The following is a 15,161-nucleotide window of genomic DNA, read 5'->3' as shown; positions in this document are numbered from 1 at the left end:
CAGGCAGATTTACATAACTTACTGGCAATATTTGTCACAATTTGGTAGATCATAGGAACCTACACCTGCAATTCCTTGCTTTTACAATAGCAACGTTTGCTGTCTGTTATTGCCCTTCCAAATCCATGGTCTGAACTCGCACCCTTAAGGTCTTTTCAAGGTAGGGTCCTTGTTTTCTTGGTCTAAGATTCATTCATGTCAGAATAACAGTCATTCTTGACATTATTTATACTATAAAGCACATTCTTTGGGAGATAAATTGAGTTATTCTATTTATTTTTGTTACATTTTGTTTGTATTGTTATTATGAGATGGACTCAGATGTAATCTAGCTCCAGGATCAAAAGTAGGAAATTATCTAAAATGGAAAAATGGTCTCACAAATTCATTTGAGACTGAGAAGTCTAATGATTATCTGCCTTCTTCTGATGTTATATTCCCTAGATAGCATTATGTGGTGCTTCTGATATGCATTGTATCTCTATATCTGTCCATAAACTTCTGAACAAATTATTTGCAAACCACTAGAAAAAGGACAATGGATTATGTCTCTCTGACAAAACTGTGTATCTGTTATAGCTGGATGTTAGCTGGATCAATTTATCTATCTATCTATCTATCTATCTATCTATCTATCTATCTATCTATCTATCTATCTCTCTATCTCAAGTGTACTCCACACTGGAAAGCTTTCCATCTAATGTTACACTTCTGGTGAGATGGCAGCTTTCCCATGCTGTGTGTGTAACGATAAATAAATAAATAAATAAATAAATACACATATAATTATCTTCTTCAAACAGGTTTGCTGGAATATAAAAGAAATTGGAAAATATTCCTGTGGTTGTCTCTAGCAGTGTTAAGTAAAACCTAGTGAAAAAGAGCAGAAAAACAAACCAAGTAATTTCCATTTGAGCTAAGTTGTTCTGGTGTTCTTAATTTTTATTTTTCACTATTCTTTAGCTTGTATTTATGCTTGAAATACCAGTAGCATCTGAGTATTAATATAAAGAGCCAACCAATATGATGCAGTTACTAAAAAAAATGCTATAGTGAGGGTAAGTGTTTAGCATATTCCGAGTTGCTTATGACACAGTTCTGTGGTGAAAACACAACTTTTTTTTCTCAGCTGATGTGTTTCTGTGATGTCCATTTGGTTTTGTTGGCTTAGTCAAAGGCTGTCCATCCATCTTTAAATTCCTCACACTGTGTCCAGATGGAGTATTGCACTTGCTTTCAATTGCCAGTCCAGGGTGAAATAAATGTCAGCATTTCTGTTGACTTAAGTGATGCCAGAATTTCACCCACACAATCTAAACTTAACATGTTTGCTTTCTGTTTTGGTTTTATTTTTCTCTCTTTCATAGCAAGGAGGTCCTTGCAATTTCCAAAGGGCAAGGAAAATATCATGGTTCATTGTTTCTAGATTTTGGTGTATAATGATTTCATAAGCATGGATGTTGAAACAGTTGTAAAACTCGTGCCCAAATATTGTTTTGTTACAGGAAATGTAATGAAGTATATTAGCTGTGGTCAAAAAATAACTTTTGGATCAATATGATGGAGAACATGCATGTTAGGAAGATAAACAGAACATAGCTGGGATTTGAATAAATGAGCTAAAGTCCTTCTTTTGCAACAGGGCTTCTACAGTAATTTGCTAACTTCCTATCATGGGTAATTTCAACACAGATTTCCAAGGAGGTTGGAATATTGAAGTAAATAGCTCATTCTTGAGGATCTTTTGTTGTTTTTAACACATTGAATTAGCTCATTACTGCTGAATATGTAGTGGAAAATAGCATCTGTTTACACTGCAGAATTATAAAAATTACCAGTAACAGAATAAGGAGCAATTTGCAAAAGGTAATCTTATTTGTGCACTTATCTGCAAAAAATAAATCGTTAATACATACCCAAGGGAAAAAGAACTACTGGTTATGCAATTTAATATTAGTGTTGAGCATAACATGTTAAAGAAAATTTTTAGGCCTCAGTTTTAAAAGTTATAAAGCTATGAACATAAAAACATGGCTGTCCTGTATTGCTGCTTCACCTGTACTCAGTGGTGGTTGAACTCCAGAAAGCGTCCTGAAGCTCATTGTGCCCAAATCAGTTCAAACTGTCCATACACTCCAAATGTACACCACCAGCTTAGAAACCGATGAGATTTCCTTATTAAGAGTTCTGTCTTTATTTAGATAGAAGTTTTCAGTATGGTGTTCTGCATCATATAAATTTGGGGTGCAGCAAAGTGCAGTGAGGCATGCTAATTGTCACAGTAGTGACTTGTCACAGATGTAAACTGAGTTTCAGTTCATCATTGGAGATGAAGTTAAAGATTCCTATTTCCATTTTGTTCAAAGAAGATTCAAAAATCTCTACAGCTTTTTACTAAAGAAATCAGTTTTCCAAAAGTAATTTTTTCGGGACTAGGGAAGACATGCTATCTTTTCCTTAGCCCTGTCATAGCAAAAGGAAGAACAACATAAAAACAAGAAAGAGCAAATTAATAAGTATAAATTTGTTAATTAATTTTGTGAATAGATACAGAAAAATTTGCCTGCTCCAAAAACTTTGGCATCTCAGCATTAAATTTCAGTACCATTTGGAAATTTCACTCTTTAAGTAATCTCTGCCCAAACAAATGTCTTAGGTTTTAAAATCCGACAGGGCTTTTGTATCTGTCCAGTTTAATCTTTTTTTTACATTATGCACCTTACGATTTCATATAGCTGTTCCAGTTTTGAACCTGATAACCTGAGCTTGACTAGAGGAGATGAGAGACATTAAAGCCAATGTAGAAATATAGAACATTTCTGAGACATTTGTCTTGTAACACTTCAAAATCTAAAATGTCCTGTTGATTTCAGAAGGACTGTTCTTATCCAGTAAAGTTCGTAGGATTGCAGCCAGTTTCTTTTAGCTTCAATAAGTATTTGGTTTTGGTCAATAGGAAAAAAAACAGGTTTTCAGATGTCAGTGTAACATCAGATAAGTAGAAAGGTTTGTAGGAAGGAGACAAAACATAACTGCAGTGTGAACAGTAAGTGGTGTCAGAATACCTCATTAAGTTTTGTGTGTTATTTGGTATCCCTAACCATGGCTTCCTACGTAGAACCTAACAGCTAAGGAGTAAAAGATGTTGACTGGTCAGCTTTGGAAGGTATCATTGCCATTTCTGTATTGATGATAGTACAACAACCTACCTGTCTCATTAAGTAAACCCCATTTTTTGGCTTTCACTACTTTTGGAGCAACTTGATCTATCCACATATTATGTATTACTTTAAGAACCAACATATTAATCGATTTAATGACTAACTTGCCTCACAAGCAGGTCTGTATGCTCTAGGTATGTGTTAAGGCAATGATTCAAAGTACTAAGGCTCTGACCCTGTGATAGTTGGTAGAAGTGTACTGGTGATCTTGGAAGTATACACAGTATCTTGTGGACTTCACTGGGGCCCTGAATGTGTTCACAGAATCACCCAAGAGGGATTGAAAGCAAGGAAAAGAAACAAAAATATGTAAAGGAATAAATATATAACTGTATTGTAGAGTGACCAATCTTCAAGTTCCTAGGTCTTATAAACCTTTGTTCCCTCTGGATATTTGGATTGTTTTTCTCAAAATATTTTCTCCCTGGCTAATTGTTTAGATAAAACTAGTTTTTAATGCAAATTTACTTCCATGGTATGGCACTAGTTTTTATTGCCACTTAGATATTTATGTTCTATTTATATTGCTTCATTACATAAAACAATTTACTTTTGTTTCTGGTAAGTAACAGCATTTATTCATTTTACTTCTTTTACCTCTCTTTTTCATTTAAGGTGTATTCCTGCCTACAGAGAGAAGTCCTGTGGATACACCTATGTGGGACTTTTTAAGCAAATTACTGGCACAGGACTCTTTTAGACATACAGAGTGTGTCTAAATAAGCAAACAACTAGTGAGCTGAGAGTTCTTTTATGCCAAAGAAACACATAGCCTCTCTTTGGTTGTTTCTGCACATGGAAGGCTTGGGTTGCTCTTGAGATATGAAGAGAATGAAGGAATCTAGAAATTCTTCCATCCTTAAATTATCAGTCTTCGTGCATCTGTGCAAACTTTTCACAGTGGAAAAGTTCACATGATATTTTACATATATTTACAGCCTTCTATAAGAAGGCTGGAGATTTAAACTGGGAAGCACCTAATTACAGTCAAGCTCACATAAAATAGAGCTGTAATCAGATTTGAGCATTTATGTTTCTTACTGTGGGTTTTGAATTTCTGCTTATGGGTAGGAGCTGATTTAAAGGACTGGAAATATTTACATTAAAATAATTATTTAAATATAAATTGAAAATCCAAAATGAAAAATCTGTGTAACTGTATATTTGAGTGAAAGAATCAGAAAGTAGAATCAACATTTTTCTGAAGACAAATCTGAAATTTAAAAAGCTTCTAATAATTCTAGTATTAAAAACAGTGATTTAAATAGAAGTATTAAGACTGTGTTTGGGAGCAGTTGCAGTAACTCTGTGAACTCTCTCTTATGATTTTGTATGTAGAAGTCATATTAACTTGCTTGTAATTTCAAATATAAAGTTCAAATAATACAGAATTAATAATTAAACATGTACTTTTTAAGCTTTTCCTGTTTTCCATTAAATTTCTTGTAGTATCTTTGTGTCTCACCACTACTCTTCCATGATGCTTTGCTTCAGTCAAAAAATATCAGAAATTCAGAATTCAATGAGATTGCTATTGTGAATGTAAACAGACAGAAATAGTTTCCTTGGCAACACAAAGCAGGTGAAAACACTCAGACAGGGTACTCTAAACCCACCTACTCAGCTTTCTTTAGATATAAGTTCACAAGCTGCATGCAGAGGGAATCAAGTGGGTTTTTCTCAGACAGTGAAAAGTTTCTAAATTAGATGAGTCTCTGGGCAGGTGAGTGTATTTGTAGACCCTTGACTCCAATTAGCTGTTGTGAACCAACTCAGATTCAAACAGGTGCTGGCTCCATATCTACCACTGTCATTCCTTTGATAACACCAGAAAAGACTGAACTTTTCAACACTATGCAGAAAAATCGATGTTATTTTAAATTCAACAGTATCTGTTGCTTTGAAGTAAATATCATTTGTGTAGAACCTGAATATTGAACTACATCTACAGTATTAATACAATGTGCAAAAAATATGTGGGTGTGTCCACTGCTAATGCAAGGAAGCTGGGGTACATTTCTACAAAATTACAGTATCTTCTATCATTTTTTCAAGTTCTCACTTTGGAATATGTCAATTCCAGATTCGAAACTGGAAACACATATATTATATTTACTAAGCTGAATTAATGCCTACTTTATCATATGCATAGCTCATAGCAGTGTGTATCAATTAGCTTTTTTTGTGTCTCATTCTGAGATTAATCTGAGATTAATCACTTGGTTAATCTAAATGAAAAAAATACCAAATGAGTTTAATATTCTCTTGAAACTCTGACTATAATAAGATTTGCCATGGGGAAAATAAATGATGCTGCCAATTAATACAGTAAAGATGAGATTAAATGTTAATTTTATTGATGATACCAGTTTTCAAAAGACCATGTTTCAATCTCCCCATCAAAAGTGCACCCCTCTAAACAACTATATTGCTTTGGAAGACAGGATATATAAAATTCCAGATTCTAGAACTTGATAACCTTGTCAAAATAAGCTTAAAACTGCTCTGTCTTAACAATAAAAAGGATAAAATAGATGGTAAAGCAAACAGCCTGTTTCTTGAATTTCAACATGTAACAAAATTTTTTTGTGCTGCGTGAAGTACTGGTGTCCTTAGAAGAAAAATGCCAGGTATGGGAAGTGATTGATTACTTGAGTTATCTTCCCTTCACTACAAATATTTTGGCACAGCGTATGTCACCTCAGAATGTAGTGTTATATCTAGGCATTTTTTGTATCTTGCCTAAATCATTTCAGGTAATGTCGCACTCAGTGGCAGTTTATAGTACAAGCAGATGCATGGTCATAAAAATACGGTGTTGTGGAACAAGTGATGTTAAGTACGAAATTTTGACCTTCTTCATCTGACCAAGATAAAATGAGTTTTGCTTTCCATAATGAAAATATGGTATTCCTTTCCATAAGGAAAATGAAATTGATTCTACTATACAATGGATGATTTTACCATAAGAATGGTGTTGATGCCAGTCTCTCACAATGTGATGCAGACTCTTGCCAGGTGCAGTCTCTCACCATTATAGCAATGGCTCTGGAAGAAGCCCAAAAACAGGGAGTGGGATAGAGCAGCTTTATTAATGCAAAGGTGCTAGTGAGCTCAGGAAGTACCCATTCATTCTGCTCAGTGAGTCTCAGAGTGCATTCATGTGTATATGGAATAGATGCTTTAGGAAGGAGAAGAGGGGGTAGAAAGGTTTTCTTTCTGTAGAAAGATAAATACCAAGGAAATAACATATTGGGACATTTCATTCTGCCATAATAAGGGAGAAATATTTTTGGGTTTTTTTCTACAGAAAAGACCTTTTTGGTACTTGACCTGTTATTGTATATTTGGTTCCAGGGAAAGGGGCAAATTGATTGATCACAGTTTAAGGGGCAAACCCCTTCTCTCAGAACATATCTGAAAGAAATCATATTACACATATCCTTGGTGTTTAGTACCACAACTACATCTGAGTGCATAAGGTACTTAGATTCTAGAGATGTGTTGTGGTAGACTGCACAAAAAATTTAAGTGACACAACTCAGAAGATAAAGGTAAGCTTAGCAGAAGGTAGAAATAATGATAGGCAATGTTTATCTGCACCAATAATTGACTACAGATTGAATTTGTATGTATCAGGCAGAAGCTGGGATACTTGTTCAATATGGGACATGTCATCACGTTGACATCATCTTTAAAAATTACATTACATGTTTTCACTCAATCTCCTATTCTGCAAAGGCTTGCACAGGTAATTTTTTCTTTCTTGTACAGTGTCTGTGAAACTGCTGAAGTCCGTGGAGATTTTCTAGAAAGGAAGCACAGGACTTTGTGTAATCCTGAATTTCCCATGTGCAAATTTCCCACTGGGCAAACAAAATAGAGGGCCTTGTAAGAAAGTATTTTTTAAAATTTAATATGGCCTCAAGTAAAAGCTTACCTACTAAATAGAGTTACAACATCTCCATGAAAAAGACTGCACAATCCTCTACACAATTTTTTAGCTGTTTCTCACAGTTAGAGCCCTGCTTTAGCCTGAACAAAGTGCTGAGCATCTCAGGGCTGTTAGACTTTCTCGCTGTAAACTTCTCCAGTTTAATTACTGGAAAAGTTCCATAGAGATCAGCTCTGGTTTTGTAAATAGCACATAACTGGTAAAATACAGATATCTCAGCTGCATACTGCAACCTTCCCTGGGCAGTGCTGTCATCACTGGCTGGCCAGGCTTTGGAGTCATTAGAAAAAAATGACATGCTTGTTCCGACAATAAAAAGGTCATTTGAATTTTATCACTTTCTTGTGTGCTTAGGACATCAGTAAAATTATTTTTCAAATACTTATTGATGGCCCAACTATAGGAAAACATTTGTACTCAGAGATTATGATAATATGTAGCATAGCCATCACATAAGCAATTTCCCTGACTTCATCAAGCACAGAAGCCTTCTTGGCTTATGCAGTTAAGTATTATTGATTTCCATGTGTGCCCAGCTCACTGACAGTATTAGTTCGAACTGGGAATCTGATTTTTTTTTGTTGTTTTAGAGCTTTTTGTTCTGGAGAATCCCGACATCAGTTGCAGATGTATTAGCCAAAATTACTACTATTGTATTGGGAATAATAGCAGAGGTGATGGTAGCATCCAGTAGATGGTAAAAAAAAAGAGATGGCATGATCTTCTGAAGTTCCAGACAGACAGAAAAGACTTTCCAGCACTCTCAGTCCTTGTTTGGTGCTTTCTTAGGGTGCAGACAAACTGCAGCCTTGCTATTAATTGGCCAGATAAAAGCATGGAGGAGAGCACTCTCTCCACAATGAACATCTTTCAAAATACATTGTGAAATGAGAAAGACATAATGCAAGATATTTGAATTTAATTTTGTGAGGAAGAATCAGTGGAACATATTCACTACACCTTTTGCAAAAAGTTTCTTTTATTTGAACTGGCTTTCATTATGAAGGCATTGCCTAGAGGGAATGATTAAGGCAGAAAAACAATCTCTAAGAAGAATGGTAATATGAAGTGGATCAGGAGGGATATGAAAAAGAAGATGCAGTGCTGCAAAGTTAAAAACTCTCTGAGAATAGGACGAGACCTGGTTTTTGTCTCAATGCAAAAATTAAGTGCAATATTTTTGTTGGAGCAATGCCTAAAGAACGTGAGAAGGCAAAGAATCCACTGAAGTACATTAGTGAGGCAGACAAACTTATTTTGAAGACTTCCATGTAGATATGTGGACTGTAATTGTAAGAGAATACTGTCTGGATTGTTTAAAACATTTCATCTCTCTCAGTGTATTTTACACATTTCAATTTGCTTGGTAATATGATGTCCTGATGGTGATTGTGGTACAATACTGCACTTAAGCAAAGAAAATACAGCTGAGTTTTTACACTACAGCTCTATTTTCTGTTTACATCTCCATATAGAATTTTTGTTCTTTTATAATATGTTTGTGTCTCTGGTTAAAACATATTTAAATATGTAGACAGATTTTATAGACAAATCCTTTTTATATTTGAGCAATTTGTCAAGGTTATAAAATGAATTGATTAGAAAGGTCCCTAATTATTCAACACACATACATGGAACCAGAAGAAAATATTAGGAGATGCTTAAATTGACTTGTACTGATCCAATAGGCAGGAAGTCGTGACAAATAACACTGAAAAGTGATTTGCTAGTAGACATTTTGACACTTTACTGAAGTAGTTCCCACAGACCAAAGTTTGTCTATGTGTCATTTTTAGAATCAGGGCCCTCAAAATTTATTTAAGGATACTTGAGTTTTCAACTTAGATACAAAGTAGTAATAAATATTATTATAGTCACATGATATATTTATATAATTATACTAGCTATATTATTTTATTATTAGATTTCAAATTCTTTTATATTACATAACTATATATTATTATAATAAATAATAATAAAATAATTTTTACTTTTACATTTGACATATTTTTTAAGAATGGATATAGTTTTCTAAAGTTCCCTATAACATTGCACCAGCAATATTTGACATACTTCTGATGCTTCATCACTGACTTGGTTACACGTTAGCTGACAGTGACTTGTCTTCACAGTGCTAGGGCTAATTCTGTGCATCAAACATGAAAACTATGATGAAGGAAGAAAGTAAACTCTTTCCTAAAGTATTCTTCTAAAGTATTCTTTTGTAATCATAATAAGAAACTGAATTTAATATTAAAGAGTTTTTAGGATAACTGATTATGGAGTGTTCTGTAGTAGTGGGGATTTTTTTTTTCCAGTGAGAGAACATCTGATTTTAGATCCGTTGTTTCTAAAGGAAACTGGCTTCTACCAAAATGACCAATTTAAAAAGTCAGTATCCCTTTATAAAACATGGAAAGGGAAATTCTCCTTTGATTCCTTTTGGCTTCTGTAGATGTATATAAATTTGTAGATATATATAAACTAAATGTGTAGATATATATAAGCTCTGCTCATGTCTTCTTTAGCACAACTTCATAACGTAATAAAAGCATGTATAAAACATTTATATATTACCTGCTTGTGTTTTGCAACTGTTGAACTATGAAGTGTTCCAGAAGGAGACCCTTCTTACCTTTCTGAAGGGGTACAATCTCTTCATTCAGTTAAGCATCATGGTTGGCAGCAAAAACTAGGACTAACTTGTTTCTCACTCTTCTGCTCTCTCCTATTATTGCTTAATTCAGCATGAAAGTTGGGAATAATTACATTTTATGATCTATCTTGGTTTTGTATTCATTCTACAAGTAAATACTACTTAAGGAACCATTTTTATAGGCTACAAGTAAAAGCCATTTAAGCAGTGAGGATTGTTTTGGTCCTCTTATGGCTGCAAGAAATGATTCAGTGAGGTACCATATTTTATGTTGCTTTGCTGAAAAATATATTTCCTACATCTTACTCCTGCAAGAAAAGATAATGGCAGACCTCTTTTTTTATTCTTGTTTTTTGTCTTTTTAATTAGGGTTCCAGTTCAGTTGTAAAAGTTCAGCATAATCTAATTTGGAGCTGGTTAAATGCTTAGGAGCAATCTGTTTGCTCTCACATAGAACTCCCATTAACATGCCAGCTACAGTTATATTGAAACAAGCTCAGATGGCTTCATGTCCCCACAAAGGAAGGAGATTTAAACTTTGAAATAAAAAGACTTGAAGATCTTATTTAAGTAGAGGCTGGGTGAACTGTCAGCACTCTGTGGGAAGTGAGTTATGGACAACTCTGTGTAGCAGCCATCGTACCTATAAATTTGAGCAATGTGTTTCCACTTTAGAACAATTTCATTCATATATTTCAGAGCAATGAAAAGGTCACCAATTTCTATATAGGCCCTCATTTTATATTCCTTCAGCACCCAACATACAACTTGAGATGAGCTTTGTGGAACTATAACTGTGAGAATTTGGAGAGAACTACAGGTGCAGAAGAATTAAACTTGGGGTTCTCTGCCAACAGTTCTGTGAAGAAAATTGAGATGTGTATCAAACTATTATCAGTATTCATAATTCCGAATTAAGGACCATGTTATGACTATGTTTCGATGTTTGACTAGTGACACTATTAGGGAAAACAAGTGCAGTCAGAATCTGAAGCTGACTGATGATTAAATTTAACTAGAAACTCTAAAAATAGCTGACATGATAGCAACATGAGGGTGTACAGTATTTTGTCATTTTTAATGCATCATTGTAACTTAACACTGGTCTTTCGGTTTGATTATAATTAACATCCTCTGACTGTTTGTATTTGGCTTACAGTATGTCTCAATGTTATGTGTTGAGAATTGTAAAAGGTGCATGATTGTGCTGTTTCTGTTCAAGTTGTTTCTAATTAAAAACTTCACTGTCCAGTGTTCTTTCAATAAGGGTACCTAATACAATATTTGCATTATTTTAGGTATAGAGAAACTGGCTTTTCAACCTAACTGAATGATGCATCTCAATATACAAGGGCGTATGTGTGGGTAGATATCTATGCATATATACACCTACACATATATTGTTAATTGGTTTTAGACAAGGTCTCTCACTTCTTTCCTACTCACCTTACACTTCTCAAATCTCAGGCATCTGGAAGGAATCAAGACTTTTCATGTAAGCTGAAAGTCATAATTCTCAGAAATAATATGCTTCCTTACAGTGATGGTCACTAGAACTCCTCTCCCCCAAAATTCAGCACATCAGATAGCGTTAAATAATGGTCTAATGCCAAAGAAATGCCAGATAATGCAGGATTCTTCTACCTGCATGAGCAGCTTAGAGATTGGAATGACTGTGTCTTTTTATCCCTTTTTGATAACTTAAGTTTTTGTAGCCACTAAATTCCATATATGTTTTTATTCTTTTGATTTCACAGTAGAAAACATTTACCTTCCTTTATGTTCTAAGTATTTTCTTTAGTTTAATGTTTTCTAAAAAGAAGATATTGACCTTTAAGGGTCCTTGAGCTGACCCAGAATTGTTGCTTTTAATTTTTTTCAATTCTGTAGCAGCTAAATTTTGATTACATTTCTAAAGTCTTAACTTCCCTTTCAAGTAATAAAGGAGTTACTTACCATGAAGTTTGAACTTCAAAAGTAAAGATATAAGCAATTTTTCATGTTGTTAACTTATCAACTAAAAGACTATCTTTCTTATAAAACTTTAAATAATTAGGGTAGAAATAAACTCTGAATATTCATCCAAATTCTAGTGGTTTTTGTATAAGTTTTAAACTAATAGTTCAAATACTTTTCTTAAAATATACTTGCACATATAGTAAATGAAAAAATTTGATAATAACTCTTGAAATAATAAAGTTATTTGCAGTGTAATGCTTGAATTTTAATAGCAGCACATATACAAATCTATTTTAGCTTAAAGATATGAAGTAGCCAAAATATATTTGGGACTGTGACAGGATTTGTGGGAGCTTTCTCCTTTGAAAGGATGCTCCTGGCTTTGAATTTCGAACACTACCTTTTGTAGCAGGTGGACAAAAGTAATCCTCTTTTTTTTTTAAATTTTTTTTTTATTTTAGAAAGCCAGATAATTGCACTTCTGCCTCACATTCAGTTAAGTCTTTGGTGATGGGCTTTGAAGGTGTGTTTTATATTTTGCTTTCTTTTGTTTGGGCTTTAGTTTTGGGCTGGGGTATTTTTGATTTGTTTTTTACTTTCAGTCTTTGCTGAGAAGTTGCTGATACCACTATTAGTAGTAAACTGTTCTTTGAAGAAAGCTTTGACAAAAATTCTAGTTTGAAATAGAAACTGGAAAAGTACAAAGCTGCTGGGAGGAGAGTACCATCCTCCCTGTTGCCTGAGAATTATTTTTTTTTCATGTGAAAGTAACATAAATCTTAATAGAAAAACTCATGGTAGCAAGGTAGACTAAAACAACCTAATTTTGTTCTGAAAGTAATCTACTGTTATACAGTAATATACTGTATTTATTGAATTGCGTTGCTCTAGTATTTTTCCATTGTTTTTCAAGCATCATTCTAATTACAATTTTCTGTTTGGTCACTACTCGGATAATGTAAGTGGTACCCATTATTGAAAGGTAGTCTGTATTTGTACTAATACAGAGAATGCCAGTTTAGAAATGAGCCTGATTGCATGGTTCATTTTGTTCTCCTTTGTAGAGCCAGGCTGCGGCCCACTACAAAGGCACTAAACATGCCAAGAAGCTCAAAGCACTGGAAGCCATGAAAAATAAGCAGAAATCTGTTACTACCAAGGACAGCGCAAAGACTGCCTTCACTTCCATCACTACCAATACCATCAATACCAGCTCTGACAAAACAGGTTAAGCGACAATCTTTGTTGGTTCCGTTTGGTTTGGTTTTGGTTTGGTTCATAGTTTTATTTTTCTCGTTTAATTCCATGTCTGTTTGGTTATGTGCTTGCCACATTGATTCATGCTCGATCCATCTTTCTGTGTGATATTGCTTTCTTTAAGTCCCTTCAGTAGGCTGGTGAGAGTCTGATAGTCATGTAGCCAATTTCTCCTAGTGAAAAGAGGCTTGCCATTCTTTTTGCGATGGAATGCAATACTCATTACTTGATTAACATATCAACTGATCTAAACCTCCTGGTCTGTATGCACTATCTCTCTATCAATAATTATATATGGCACATTTCTTTTAACCACAGTGTAACAAATTGCACTATTTGTGTCTAGAAGCCTCTTTAAAAGCCTCTTTAAAAACATTTTCAGTAAAAACCTAATTTTCATAAATTTCAAACATTGCATTATTTTTTTAAAATGGCTATTGCATGGTTTTGAATTGGAAAAGAGCTCTATAACCTCTCTTCCACATAATCAGGTAAGTGCTATTGATGCCAATTATTCTGCTTAAATGAGTCTTCATACTGAAATAATAGCTCTTAAATTGTTGTGTGGGTAAAAGTTACTCCTTTGCAAATAAAATCTATGCACTTGTAAAGTCAACAGGATTTGGATGAGATTGCATTTTAAATATGCAGCTATTGTTGGAAATTTCAAAGGAAGGTTGTAAGGTACCTGAGAGGTAGTTTGGTGTCTCACAAAGTATGACTGTTCTTGTGCACAAAGGGAAACAGTTTCCATATTTAGGCATAACCAGTCCCCCTCCCCAAGCAAGGCAAAAATAACCAAAAAAAAAAAAAAAGCTGTGAAACATCAGAGACCTACCTACTGATGCTGAAAACTGGTCATTTGGAACCACTTCTGATCCAGTAAGTTTAGCATTGTAAATAGATGTGCACTAACCAACTATAACATAACAGAAAAGTACCTTGCAGGCATGTGTAGTACTTTGTTGAAGATACATCTTCACTATATTTGTTATAGACAGATACCTCTATGTCCATCTCTCTCTATAAATATGTTTATCTTAGTTATAACTCATTATTATTGACAGCATATTTTTTATGGGGATTTATAACCTAATTATAATGGGATGACTTTAAGAAATATTTGCTACGTTGTTTTTGTCTTTTTTACCACAAGAAAGAAAAAGAAAATATTCTGAGGTTTTTGTGTGATGAAAGAAATTAAGTGTGGGAAAGTAGGAACAATGTCAAAAATTATTTGGGAAAATATGTGTTTCTAAATATACAAATACCTTTAAAAGTTTCTTATGCTGTTATCTGTTGAGATATTTAGAACAGGAAGGAGACTGTTGTGTGAAAAGAGTGATTTATTTTTTACTGAATATGATCTAGTGGTTGAAGACAATAACTGAAGAAAAGAAAGATTTTTTAAAACTTTAAACTGTATTATTCAAAAGCTTTTATCTTATGCTGTGTAAGTTTGAAGGATTTTCCAGTGTGCTTTAAAACCAATCTGAGTTTTTCTATCAAGCTTTGAATTAGATCCCTGAGAAGATATATGAACTGTCCTGTATCCAAGGTCAGTAGTCCAAATCTGTTTTTATATCAGCATAAGTAAGAAAATATCAGAAATCCAGTTGCGCACATAAGCAATGGCCTGTGCAGGAGTTTCTTCTGCTTTACGCAGTGGCTGCGAACTCCTGGGTTAATTTCATAGAATGTGTGTAAATATATGTGTATGTGTATGTATACATATATTTATTCTATGTTAGAAATACTGACCTTAATGGGGTTCTAAAAGACACATATTGATGTTAATTGACAAACAACCAAAAATCTTCCAATTTCCTAATATATTGAGAGCCATGTTCAACTGCTGCCGAAAGCCCTGTTCAACCAGGGGCATTCAAAGTAAGGCAGGAAGTTCTATCCAGCTGCAGTTATTAGAGGTCAGCATTGATGTGACTGGCAACAGAATAAAATCCTTGGTGTAAATTATGCTTTGTCAAGCATGTATACATGGTGAGGGAAAAAAATTTTGGGTAGCCAAAAGGATGAAATTTTCTGTCTACTATGACAAGTCAAAAATTTCGTAAATTGGATTTTATTTCCCTTCCAGTTGTTTTTATGTCTT

General features: G+C 34.1%; 1 protein-coding gene across 10 annotated transcripts in view; it reads left to right on the top strand.

The window, feature by feature from the left end:
- Window positions 1–15,161, top strand: part of ZNF385D (zinc finger protein 385D) — a 428,588-nt gene that overhangs the window by 339,844 nt on the left and 73,583 nt on the right. For all 10 annotated transcript variants that reach the window (XM_069007261.1, XM_069007264.1, XM_069007268.1 and 7 more), the window contains one exon: window positions 12,856–13,018. In XM_069007261.1, coding sequence (XP_068863362.1) covers window positions 12,856–13,018 — 163 coding nt within the window. The remainder of the gene's footprint in view (window positions 1–12,855; window positions 13,019–15,161) is intronic.

The sequence above is a fragment of the Aphelocoma coerulescens genome, chromosome 2, assembly GCF_041296385.1.
Source record: "Aphelocoma coerulescens isolate FSJ_1873_10779 chromosome 2, UR_Acoe_1.0, whole genome shotgun sequence".
In the NCBI taxonomy this organism is placed as follows: domain Eukaryota; kingdom Metazoa; phylum Chordata; class Aves; order Passeriformes; family Corvidae; genus Aphelocoma; species Aphelocoma coerulescens.
The sequence above is the reverse complement of the archived record's forward strand: the minus strand, read 5'-3'. Positions and strand labels throughout refer to the sequence as shown.